Source organism: Ipomoea triloba, chromosome 3 (assembly GCF_003576645.1).
Source record: "Ipomoea triloba cultivar NCNSP0323 chromosome 3, ASM357664v1".
In the NCBI taxonomy this organism is placed as follows: Eukaryota; Viridiplantae; Streptophyta; class Magnoliopsida; order Solanales; family Convolvulaceae; genus Ipomoea; species Ipomoea triloba.
Window position 1 is genome coordinate 8723463 of NC_044918.1, and position 13219 is coordinate 8736681.

The window sequence follows — 13219 nt, forward strand, 5'->3', positions numbered from 1 at the left end:
TTTATATCAAGATTGTGTGTGTGACATTAAAAGTTGGAGTAAAAAATGAGAGTACACGTAGTATTTTTTTAATGGGTAGGATGTACTAATATTATATTTATATATATATCTGTGTATACAGCTTTAGTTTAGGAATATTGTCTTTTCATGCTTATGAGAAGGCTATATACCTTAACTAAATTTTATAATATATATTTTGGTGTGTGATAGCTTAATAGAAATAGAATTATGTGAACATTTTAAAATATTAATCAGTACAAGTGCTGATTTTAGTGGATACAAGTAAAATTGAATGTAATATGTTTTGAAATTTATATCAACTTAATGAGAAATTTGTCATCACGATATTTTTGTTATATTCAATACAACTTCAAATTTTTTTTAAATTGTATCTAGTGCAACAGCCACCGATGTTAATCGATACCATAAATTTTTTAAATAATAATATCAAAGAAAATATTATATATATTCTTAGAGTGTATTACTTCTGTCATATATTCTGATTTCATTAGAAGAAGTAAAGAAAAAATATTGTGAGCTCACTATTTTATGGGTCGTCAATCAATGTGTCTCATGACTCACATCACCAATGAGTAGAAAAATGAAGTGTAATATTACTTATAGCATGTTATCATACCATATTGCTGCACCTACAAATAACTTATAATATAATTTATAAATTAGTGTATATCAATTGTGATCGTTAATAATGAAAATTGATCAAGTGCGATGTTAAATAATATCAATAATCCTGTCTGCATTGGCAGCTCAATTGATCACATAGTGAAGTTTGGGAATAGAGACGAGAGATCGAGTGACAGTGTGGGAGTAACCTCTCAAAATGAGGGTGGTTCTTTGTACACAGTAAACAAAGATTTAGTCGATCTGATCTAGCCTCTGTGTTCAGCTATGTTATGTCGGGCTGTGGCGTTTTCATGATTATAAGTAATAAATTGATTGAAAAAATGATTGATGTATTATTACCCACCATGATTTTGAATTAATTATAATTTAATGATCATTACAAGAAGTTAGGTTGTTAATTTTGACCTTCTTTCAAGGTATGTCTGAATTAAAAATTTGATTATTATTTAAGAAGATTAAAGTTGAATCGAAGTTGCATAAAGAAAAAGCAAGTCAAGAAACGAGCCAGCGATGCATCCAAATTACAGTTCTCTTCAATCCTTCCACTTCCCGCGAAAATGACACCCACCGTTAAGAAAACAAAAACCTTACCCCCACGCTCTTCTATCAACCGTGTCCCACACTCTCATCCCTGTTTCAAATTCAGAAGCTCAAATCACGCGCCTCTGTTACACCCGCCTCAAGCGCGTGTATACATTAACATAATGCTGTGTGCGGTCGGCCCAATAAATAAATATATTAATTTTATGTTTATTTATTTATTACGGAGTATTATATATTTATATTTCTACCATTTTCACATATAAATATACAACTAACAGAGGAGCTTGAAAATAAATTATAAGCTGATTGCTAATATTTTCATCTTCTACGTGATACTAATTTTATTGAGTACTTAGATAAAAAAAAAGGATTAACTTCAGTTATCCATGAAAGGTTTTAATAAAAAAAAATATAATTAATTTTATAATTATTACAAAATTTTAAACTTATAAAATGAATTTCACTAATTTTTTTTTTTAATAATTCTTGTTAATTTTATTTTATAGGTGTGATCATGATCACTTGAACCCTAGTTATTTTAGGGAAATAAAAATTGTCCAGACGGGCTGAGCGATTAAGGTTTGAAATGCGGCAACGACATTGTGGGGATTATGTTTAAAATGGACAGCTCTCTTGTACTCATTGATATTTAGCACGATATGTTTAACCGCTCAGTTATCATGATTTACATGCTCCTACATATTCTGTTGGATCAGACTGGGAATTCAACCTGGAGAGAAGAAAATAAAAAAATAAAGAAATTGAAGGAAACACAAGCGATTTTCGTAATAATGTTACATTGACTTACAAGGATTTTGTTACTAAATCTGATGAAACAATATGGAGTTCAAAATGTGCTTCCAGATTCCGAAAAGAGTAAATCGTGGTATCTGGCACAACAACAACCATAGAACGGGGAATCATAGAAGAGTAATGATCGTCTTGGGCACTTGCCTCCGGGGAAGTGGGGGTTGGGTGGTGGGGTACGGCGGGGGTAGGGNGGGGCGGGGGGGGGGGGGGGGGGGGGGGAGCGCAAATATGCAAACAGGTAGTGAGTGGGTCTGCTATTTGGTAGTGGAAATGTGACCAATTTCTCATTCTAAATTCTAATCTTCTTCCAAATTGTATACAATATCTGTATCTACAGACGCACACCACTCACGCATATATGCATATTCTATACGCATAAAAAAATATATGTGATTCTATATACACACAAACCCCTTCACGTATTTGTCTATATATAGTGTATACTTTTGATTGGATGAAATTTTGATTTGATTTAAATGGAATTATTACTGAAAAGACGTTAGCGTTTACATTCTTCTTCTTCATCTCCTTCTTCTTCTTGTCCTCTGCAACTCAAAGCCACATCAATGGGAGGCTAAGCTTAAGTTAGGAGGGTTAGTCAAAGCAGCAGAAACTGAGCGGGAAAGTGGTTATTACTGGCTTTAAGGTATTGTTTGGAGAAAAAAAGTTTTTGTAGAGTTTGGATTGGAAGTCTTTGATGATAAGTTGCGTTGCGGAATGAAAGTATTGTTGCTTTAGAGCTTTACACATAGTTCGGCGTTCTTTTTCTTCGCTTTTCTGTTCCATGGACAAAATAGATGTTTTTGTCGTGTAAATTTTCGAGCTTTTTTTGCTTTATCTGTATTGCTTGTTAAGAAAACATGCGTATTTATATGGTTGTTTACTAGTGCTTGAAACGGTAAATTCAAGGGATAGTGCAATCAGGAGTAGTTTGTATGTGTTCTTTGCTCACATACATACATACATATATATTGATTTTGTGTTAAGTAGTTTGTATGTGCTTTATTCACATATTCTGTGTATTTGTGTCATTTTGCCACTTTAATCTTCTTTTTTTTTTTTTTTTTTTTTGAAAGACTTTAATCTTCTTGATTATTTGTTCATTTGAACACATGTATCTGTACTTTGATATACATAATTGGCTTTTAGCAGGTCAATTGGATTTTTGATGACTAATAAAATATATACATTTCCTTCTCCAATTCCTGGTTTAATATCATCAGTTTCTTTGTAAAGTTTTTTTTTTTTTGGTGTTTTGAGTTTTCAGTACTTTTGATTCTGCAGAAAAGAAAAGATCTTCCCAAGCTGGGCGATTCTTTATTTTTCTACAATCATCTTAGAACCCTCAATTTGATCTGAGTAAATATACTTTGATTTACTGAACAGTGCTTGATTTCATTCCTCTATACCACCTTATTCCTGCAGTTAGCTTTGGAGTGACCATTAACATAATGCATCAGAAGAATACACTTGTTACCCCTTATTCAAATTCCCCATTGTGGAAATTATGAAAAGAATTCTTTTGAACCACATAGATCTGTCCTCTCTTGTCCTAAATTATCTATTACAGAGTATCTACCTTAGATAAAATATTTTTGCAGCTTAATCCTGTGTGTAAGCTACACAGAGTATCTAAGAACTTTTCTCATAATAGTGCTTTCTGTACGTTGCTTGTAACCATTTTTCAAAACTGATGATCTTCATGGTATGTATATGTGTGTTTGTGTGTGATAAGTTTAGATTTCTTCTCAGAAATAAATGGATCTTGTTTCTGAAGTTTTGGATCTATGTACTCTGAGATTTGATAAATCTGTTGTCTATTACCTTTGTACTTAATGCGCATGCCACTTTATTGAACATTTGCAGTTCTCCATTATTGTTCCATTGAATAAGTATTACTTCTTGTTTGGTCACATGAATACATTGAATCATGGTATGGGCTAACTTAGTTACTCTGCTTCCCAGTGTATACAAAATGAATTCAACATATACCCAGTTTGTTGCCTCAAAAAGAATGGGCATATGTGATCCAATACATGAACTTGGCATGTGGGGAGAATTCAAGGGTAATGGCTACTCGACTGCCTCAGCAACCATGATTTTAGAAGTTGAGAAAAGCCTAGACAGCCAGATGCCAGTTATTGAGAAAACATTTAACCAGGTATGCATTGGTTCCTTTGCATTTCATATTTATATATTATTCTTTAATCTTTATGTGCCTCTAACTGGATTGGTCAATATCATGTTATGGCTAGACTGGGGAAACTTCACATGGAATAGTCAGACCTTATAACAAATATGAAGAGGCAGCAAGTAAACCGCCCGAGAAGGTAAATGCATTGTTTTGTTTGTGGAAGTGCTGAAATCTTAAAGAGGGGATGAATTAGAATATTTAAAATTTGTGCTCATTTGGTTTAATTTTAGGTACTTATAGATGATTAAATGTGGGAAATCAATCAAGATATGCTATGGATATCAAGTATGCAATAATCAAGTAATAGTATACATTTACAATGAGAAATTATGGAAGCAATAAAGAACAAGATATAGAAAATACTATAATTTATTGTGGTCTGCCCTCCTGACCTATATCCACAATCTAAGGTCTCCTTTCTCAAGATTTTGTAATCCACAATCTTCCGCCCTCTTCAGTGTTGGTGGAAACCAAAATCAATTCCTATGAAAACTCATTAATGTGATACACTAACTATTTATAACCTAAACATTGATGGAGGGATTAACCTATTGCTTTTCTCCAATCAATTATACTTCCCTTGAATAAAATAATTTAATTTTCACTTGAGAATACTTTTTTTACAAGATGGGTAAGTATGCAATTTGAGTTCTACAAAGTGAGTGTAGATAAATCAAGACTAAGCTCAATAAGACTCAGTCTAGGTATTTGAATACTTAGAGGATAAAAGGGTTTGAGTGCATAGCTTACTATTCTAGACAATAAGCAGAAGCTCCAAAAAGTTTTAAAGGTTTAAGTGTACAAGCTTCTAGACAGTGAATGAAGGATAAGGAAGATTTAATACTGTTGGATGAGTAAGTGTTATGCTCTTTCAAAATTATTGAAATAAATGCTCTAAGATAATGCTTATACATGGGAAAGATGGATGGAATAAGATTTTTAAGAGATATGACCATTCTAATCATTAAATGAGGTAGTTGCGCCTTTCAACTAAAAGTTTTAAAATACTGATAATGATCCAATGGATATTGTTGATAGACGCACTTGTATCTGTTGAAATCCTGTTCGTTAGAGAAAATTTAAAAAATATTATTACTGTGGTTTAACTACACCTAATGAAAGAGATGCCATACTTGTAGCTAAACCCATTAGACCATTTCCTCTAGGACTCAGTTAATTTCCAAGAAGGCCATTGAATGGATGTAGGGTCATCCTTTATCACATCATTTTGAACATGGACTCTAAATTCATTTTGAAGGATTGGGCTTATTCAAGATTAATAAATTATTCAATTTTCAGAATAAAATTTAGCCTATTTCAATATGTTTTCAACCCTTGACCCTTCACAAATGTAATAACTTTTTTGGTTCAGGAAGATCATTGAAAGTGGATTTAGGTTTCCTACACATTTAATGACTTGTACTAGTTATGAAGTATATTATTTTTTAACATTGAAGTCAAGATTGTGTAGGCACTTAGAGTCAAAAGTTTGCTTGTCCTTTGTTCCCAATAAGTATGCATTCTTGTTCCTATATCATCAATTAATAAGTAGACCTGTTTAAGAGAAAACTTAACATGCTTTCTAATCTTATTGTCGTACCTCATATAGTAGTAATCATTTATTCAAATTTGGGTTGTGAAATCAATTTGTGATTGTGTGACTTTTGTTGTATTTTTATGGTGTTTATAGATGGCTCTCTTATCATTGTCTTACATTTTTTTTTTATGGTTATTATAGATGACTCTCCTTTCACCTGTCTTTAGTTAGCTACTAGGCTTCAAGATATTATTTTCATTAAACCGTTTACAAAACTGCATTCTCTTTCCTAGAGTTCTGTTTAGCATTTCCTATCAGCAGATTTGCATTCATTTGATGTCATCCTAACTTCAAAGGCTTTTCTATGTAGTGCTTGTGACAGTTATATAGCTACTGGATATGAGCCACTTCTATTCTTTTCTTTTTCATACTATCCTTCTTACATGAATGTTATATCTAGAAAAACTAATGTTCTTGATTCTACGATGATGCCTATCTTTAAGAGATTGACACTTATGGCCCTTTTATGTATTACAAGAAAGATTTCAACTTAGTTGATAATTAATGTTCAAAATAATTGAAATAAATAGAAGGGAGTTTGCTTTTGTAAATGGTTATCCTGTGGTATTTTCAATGGCAGTTGAGTATTCACAATAGTTTGCTAAAGAATTTTGTTAAGAGTCCCACATTGATAAAATAAGAGAGAATATGTGGGTTTTTAAGGCCATGGATTAGGCTTGCTAATTGCTTGGATTCAATCTTTTAGTGTTGTTTGGCCCATGTGCATTATAGAGCTTTTATATGGAGTACTTTTCTTTTCTTTTCTTTTTTTTTTTTTTTTTTTTTTTTTTTTTTTTTTTTAAAGTTTGGTGATACTGTCTTCTTTTAGCTTCTTAACATGTAATCAAATATTCATTGTAATATACTAATATTCTTTCAACTAAACCTCAGAATACTTAATCTCAATCTGTCTTTAGCTGTTGATAAAATCTTTTCTTTGATCAACAGGTCTTGAGACGCCTTGCACAAAACCGTGAAGCTGCACGTAAAAGTCGTCTGCGGAAGAAGGTATTGTTCGGATCTGATGAACTAATAATATTGTGAACCTCAATATGTTATTCAAACTTGTATTGTGTTACCTAGTAGTAGAAAATAAATATTTTCATCAAGACATAATATTGTAGACTTTATCTTGTTTCCTAGGCCTATGTTCAGCAGTTGGAAAGCAGTAAACTGAAACTAATCCAATTGGAGCAAGAGCTAGACCGGGCAAGACTACTGGTGATCATAATCTTTTACCCTTCTAATTCTGGGTTTTCTTATTCTATTTTTAGATCTTTTTGTAGTTGTCTGGAACAATACTTTCCGGGTTTTTCTTTAGGTTGGTTTCTAATAAACCTAAAAATGTTATTGCAACAGGGTATGAATGCAAATGGTGGGTTAGATGCTAGTCAGCTAGTTTACTCTGGAACTGCAAACTCAGGTTTGTAGGTTTTATATTATTCTGGAACTGCAAGCTCATATTCACCATGATTGTGCCATTTATATACTTCCCAGGGACTTTTTTTTTACTTTTTTTTAATTGATAAACAATAGTAACTCAAATACAAAAATTCAAGCTTCAAATCCTCTTTTGAATTTTTTATTTGCTTCAGTTGGCACATTGCATTGCTTTGTGTAATCCAATCAGATTCAACAGTGTTTGAGGCTTTTTCTTTTTTTCCTTTGTTGACCCTGGAAGTTAGACCCTTCTTTGATTAACCTGCAGGCATTACTGCATTTGAGAAGGAGTATAGAGACTGGGTGGAAGAACAAAATAGACAAACCGACAAATTGAGGAATGCTTTGCATTCTCAAGTTGGTGAAATGGAATTAAGCATTATTGTTGAGAGTTGCAAGAGCCACTATGTCAATCTTTTTGAGTTGAAAGAAACTGCTGCAAAGGCTGATGTCTTCTACATTATGTCGGGCATATGGAAAACACCAACCGAACGTCTTTTCCTATGGATTGGAGGGCTTCGTCCTTCAGAGATTCTAAAGGTAATGAAATGTCTACTTATGTATGTCTTTGTGGTATCCATGATAAAATTGGCCCAAGCTGGATTCTAGTTTGAACATCTACATTAGACAACAACCTTATTTTTACATGAGTGTGTTTTTTATCCACAATAGTGCATAATTAATTGCACATTACTATAGTACTATTTGACTCTAGCTAGCATGCCAAATCTTTGTTGGTAGATTAAGTAGAATGCATTTTCATTTTCCATGGCTTCAAGGGATTACTTGTAATCTGAGTGATTATTATTCTTTATTACATGATATTCTGTGCTAGAACTAGTAGGATTAGAGTATTGCATAATGGACATTTGTCTCGTCAAAATTGGTAGCCAAATGGAACCGGGGTAAATGTCCCACTGACATTGAAGATATTCTTTTGTGAGTTTATCATGTTTTCTTTTGGTGTTAACACATGCTAGTTGTTTCAAACCTAACACAAGCCAAATGGAGCCAAATGCCTGCTTTACTGAACAAAGAACATCAGTGCAGACCAAAGAAAGAAAGCAAGAAAATAATTGAAACATATATTCTTTAATGCTTCTTTTATGAACTTGAAAGTAGTAGTTGAATTTGAAAGACAGACATAACCCTTTGTTTTTCAACAGTAATCATATTATATATCAATCTGCAGGTTGTCTCACAGCATCTTGAGCTCTTGACAGATGATCAACATCAGAATGTTCAGAACCTTCAGCAATCATGCCAGCAGGCAGAAGATGCTCTATCGCAAGGATTGCTTAGACTACAACAGATTCTGGCTGACAATGTTGCAACAGGACTACTGGGTGAAGGGAATTACCACCTACAACAGATGAGGCCTGCAATGGAAAATTTGGACTCTTTAGTGAGGTTTGTAAATCAGGTATTTTGTTTGATTTTCTCTCTATTCTGATGTATAAAATGCACACAAAGTTAGTACCTACTTTTGGTGTTATGGTTAATTAGAGGAAAAATGAGAACCAAACAATGGCTATGCACTTCATCCCATTTGGTATGGAATGGGGCTATCCAATTATCAATCCATCCTTCTAACTTTGCTCTCTTATTGGGTTCTAAAAACAGGCAGATCATCTTCGCAAAGTGACCCTAGAACAAGTGTCTGGCATGTTAACTATCCACCAAGCAGCTTGGGGCCTCCTTGCATTGGCCGAGTACCTTCATCGTCTGCGTACTCTGAGCTCAGTTTGGGCAAACCATTCAAACGAACATGCCTAAAAACTCCACCAAATGAGCCCAGAAGATTTTCCCACCTTTGAATCGAAGCTCCATCAGCTGAAATCATCTCTCTCTCATTTATTATGCTTGCTAAGATCTCTGCATGTTGACATAAATCTCAGCTGCTCCAAATTTTTGAGGCTACTTGTAAAAATATTGCAATTGTACATGGACATTTGCAGTTATAGTTTCCTTTTTTATTTACATCTTTTTGTAAATTAAAGTTGCTCTTAAACAAGATCCTGAGTCTCTAGAGTAGATGCAGTGTTAAGTTTGCAGTCTGTGTTTCTTTCCAGTGGATAGGGTGGAACTGTAGAATGCATAAACAGTTTTTGGATGCTTTGGAGAACACAATTATTCGAATACATGGTAGGCAGAGTAGAAAATGTGGATATAGAAGGGAATCAATATTATTTCAAAGTTCAGGGAAAAAAAAGTACTTTTTGTCCCTAATTATTCAAGTTGTTCAGTTTTAATTACTAAAGTATTCGCAAGGATAATTATGCTGATAACACAGTCCATGGCCTAATGAACTTTATTTCTTACTGCAGATTAATATAATATTTATTGTTATGCTTAGGTTTTTACTTTAATTTGTATAATGATTTGTTTTATTTTAATTCGTTTAATGTTATTTTTGGATTAGTATTTTGCAAATAGAATGCTTCATCCTAGATGTGTATTTTATTTAATTAATGGTTATGTTGTAAATAATTGTATATTGTATTTATGTACTTTTGCTCATTATATAATTTTTTTTTTGGTACGCATGAGGGGCTAAAGCCCCGGAAGATGTTTTTAAATCCGTCTGGCAGTAAAGGTCTTGGCGTCGCGATCGAGGATGCCTTTGATTTCATCAAGTGGAAGAGTCAGGATGGTAGTCTCCCACAGGTCATTGTGACCTATATTGGCCAAGTAGTCTGCACATTGATTCCCTTTCCTGAAGATGTGAATGAGCTTAAATTCTTGCATTTGTCTCATCAAGGATTTACAGTCAACAATGGGCAAATTATACCGTGCACCACGGTGCACATAGCAATGTGCATCACGTACGCAAACGACGTCGTTTTGAGCATTGTAAACTAACCGTCGGTTTTTTTTTTTGGAAATCACGTTTCCCGTTTTGGTCGATCTCTGTATTTATGTTAATATTATGTGTGTTCCAGGTAATCATTCTGTGTATTCTAGGCAACCGTTCTGTGTATTCTGGGCAACCGTTCTGTGTATTCATGTTAGTAACACATGTTGTGATATGTTTGTGCATTTGAATGTTTAGGAGGATGAGTTCTGTGTATTTTGTGTCAATATTCAGTGTATTCATGTTATTAACACAGATTGTGATGTGTTTGTGCATTCGAATGTTAGGAGGATGAGTTCCGTGTATTTTGTGTCAATATTCTGTGTATTCTAGACAACCGTTCTGTGTATTCTGGGCAACTGTTCTGTGTATTCATGTTAGTAACACATGTTGTGATATGTTTGTGCATTCGAATGTTTAGGAGGATGAGTTCTGTGTATTTTGTGTCAATATTCTGTGTATTCATGTTATTAACATAGATTGTGATGTGTTTGTGCATTCGAATGTTAGGAGAATGAGTTTCGTGTATTTTGTGTCAATATTCTGTGTATTCTGGGCAAACATTCTGTGTATTCTAGGTAAATGTTATGTGTATTCTAGATAATGATTATGTGTATTATAGATAATGAATTCACTGGAGTCATTCGCGTCCGCGTCCACTAACATCTGTGTATTTTGTGTCAATATTCTGTGTATTCTGGGCAAACATTCTATGTATTATATGCAAACGTTCTGTGTATTCTAGATAATGATTATGTGTATTATAGATAATGAATTCCCTAGAGTCATTCGCGTCCGCGTCTACTAACATCGAAACGACGTCATTTACGTACGTGGTGCACATTGCTATGTCCACAGTGGTGCATGGTATAACGATTGCAACAATGAGGATGTCAGTTTCCGGTCTAATTTCGGCTTCTTTGTCTAAGGCCTGCACCATCAATTTTGAATCTGTTTCTGCGCGGAGTTTAATGAATCCCCAGTTTATTGCAATCTTCAACCTTTCTCGGAGACCCCAAAGCTCAGCAGCGAAGCTATTTGTAGCTCCAATCTTTGTATAGTAACCCACGACCCACGAACCATTGTGATCGCGGAAGACACACCCCGCACTTGTCATGCCCGTGCTCGAAATCCTGGAGTTGTCCGTGTTGAGTTTCATGACACCTCGAGGCGGAGGAGACCAGTTGACCCACACTTGCTTAGCCAGCATAGGACCTTGATGTTTGAGGAGCGTTTTCTGAGCTTCCATTGCTTCATAGGTCGCCTGTCTTGTGACTTCTCGTGTTGCAATGTGGTCATTGTTGAAGACAAAGGCATTTCTGGCCTTATAGATATTCCACAGCATGTAGGGAAAGGTGGCACGCCATTTGTTCTCCTCCGGGTTCTTCCTGTTGTTTGTTCTATTGTTCTCGATCCATTTTGCCAGTGGAGCATGGGAGCTGGCATTGAAATTACGTGGAGCGTTAGACAACCTCCAGCAGTCAGCCACCAGATTGCATCGCCGAAAAAGATGGTCCAAGGTCTCGTCTCTGTTGTCGCATCTCGGGCATTCTCAGTCAATCCACGTTTCTTTCGCTCAAAGTTGACAAGGAACCCGTTGTTTATGATCTTTAGATGAACATCTTTACTTTCTCAATGCATTTGATGCTCTAAATCCAACCGTAATTTCCCTCCTCTTCGTGGTGACCTGCAATAAAAGAGTAAGCGAATTTGACTGAAAAAATTCTGGTACCTGAGTGTGGCTACGACGGGATGTCCATATGGTTTACATTGATTGGTATCGGTGAGGCGTGAATGGCATTCACCGTACTGGAGGGGAGAAGACGATCAAGAGTATCCACATCCTAGCTGTTGTTCGAAGAGATAAAATTGCAGACTCTTACTTGGTTACTGTTGAGTGTTAGCCGAAACATTCACATTTGGGATATTAGCCAGCGGACCGTTACCCACCCACCAATCAATCCAGAAATTGATCGATGTGCCAATGCCAAGTTTCCATTTCACCCCCTTTTCAAGGAAATTTTTTCCTCTCATGATACTAAGCCAACCCTAGGAACAATTGTTCCTAATCCTAGCATTGAAAAGATCTCTATATTTAATATATTTGTCTCTTAAACTCGGACCCACAATTTTTTCTCATTGTTGAGGATTTGCTAACCAAGTTTCATGAGGAAGGCCAAATTGAAGTCCCTAACTTTCCTCAATCCCAATCCCCCTCATTGCCGGGTGTACACACATCAGACCAACTCACGATGTGGATCTTCCTCGTATCTTCGGAGTGACCCCAAAGGAAATTCCTACAGATTTTATAAATTTCCTTGCAGGTGCTAGCTGGAAGGGCCATGATTTAATGCATAGTGTAAGTCGGGATCGTGGCAAGAGAAGCTTGAACCAAGACTCTCCTTCCGACCATGCTCAGAGAACTGGCTTTCTACGTGGCAAGTTTTTTTTCTCATTTTATCAAGAACCGCATTGAACCTATCCTTTGACACCCTTTTGTTCAGCATTGGTATACCGAGATAGGAATCCAGTTGAGCCGAAAGTGGAATGCCCATTTTATCCAAGATACGTCTGTTGGAATATCATTCAAAGAGAAGGAAATTCCTTTTCCTAATTTTCTGTAGAATTGAGAGCACTCATTCTGCTTGTCCTCAAAGAGTGGAGGTGTGGGATCATTCAACCGAGATTTCCCCTAAAATAGCTCTTGATTTGTGGTCTGGATTGAATGAGTTAGTTATGCTTTGTAATATAAATACTCCTGCTTCTTTAGAACATAAAACACAACAATTGAAGCCTTACTTAAAAGAGCTTATTCCTTCTTACGTCTGAGCGTATAGCATATAATCTGTGTTGCCAGTCGAGAGCGTCCAGGACCGTCACTGGAAATTAAATGCTTTTAAGGCAGTGTTTTATAACACGGCACAAACTCTCTTTAGCCCTTATTTCGTCCTGTTTCGAAAATCTTGCCAGTTTCCGTTGACGTTGTGTACTTGTTTCCCAACAGTTAAAAGTGTTTAATTGTACAACAATAGTCAACTTCTCAATTCTATATATGGCTCCCTGATCTTTCGAGAGATAGTGAGCAGAGTCCTTGATGTTGTGAATTTAGTGGGAGTGAATGTGAAGGTGGTAAAAC

The 13219-nt window shown here is 35.2% G+C and overlaps 1 protein-coding gene across 3 annotated transcripts; it reads left to right on the top strand.

Moving 5' to 3' along the window:
- The first annotated feature begins 2305 nt into the window (after nucleotides 1–2305).
- LOC116013255 (TGACG-sequence-specific DNA-binding protein TGA-1A-like) lies at nucleotides 2306–9514 on the top strand. Of its 3 annotated transcripts, none has more exons than XM_031252913.1 (9): nucleotides 2306–2644; nucleotides 3964–4159; nucleotides 4254–4328; nucleotides 6738–6797; nucleotides 6933–7010; nucleotides 7149–7212; nucleotides 7498–7769; nucleotides 8422–8652; nucleotides 8853–9514. In XM_031252913.1, exons 2-9 carry the CDS (start codon nucleotides 3974–3976, stop codon nucleotides 9003–9005), a joined length of 1119 nt encoding a protein of 372 aa, XP_031108773.1. In that variant the 5' UTR covers nucleotides 2306–2644; nucleotides 3964–3973; the 3' UTR covers nucleotides 9006–9514. The 3 variants fall into 3 exon arrangements, with proteins under 3 accessions (XP_031108773.1, XP_031108775.1, XP_031108774.1); XM_031252915.1 differs by having other exon boundaries at nucleotides 8422–8639; XM_031252914.1 differs by lacking the exon at nucleotides 2306–2644 and adding an exon at nucleotides 2795–2931.
- Nucleotides 9515–13219: the final 3705 nt, after the last annotated feature.

Coding starts and splice junctions, on each gene's coding strand:
- LOC116013255 (XM_031252913.1), top strand. CDS start 3,974: ATGAATTCAACATATACCCAGTTTGTTGCCTCAAAAAGAATGGGCATA. Junction 7,213..7,497: donor CTCTGGAACTGCAAACTCAG/GTTTGTAGGTTT, acceptor ATTAACCTGCAG/GCATTACTGCATTTGAGAAG. Junction 8,653..8,852: donor TAGTGAGGTTTGTAAATCAG/GTATTTTGTTTG, acceptor TTCTAAAAACAG/GCAGATCATCTTCGCAAAGT.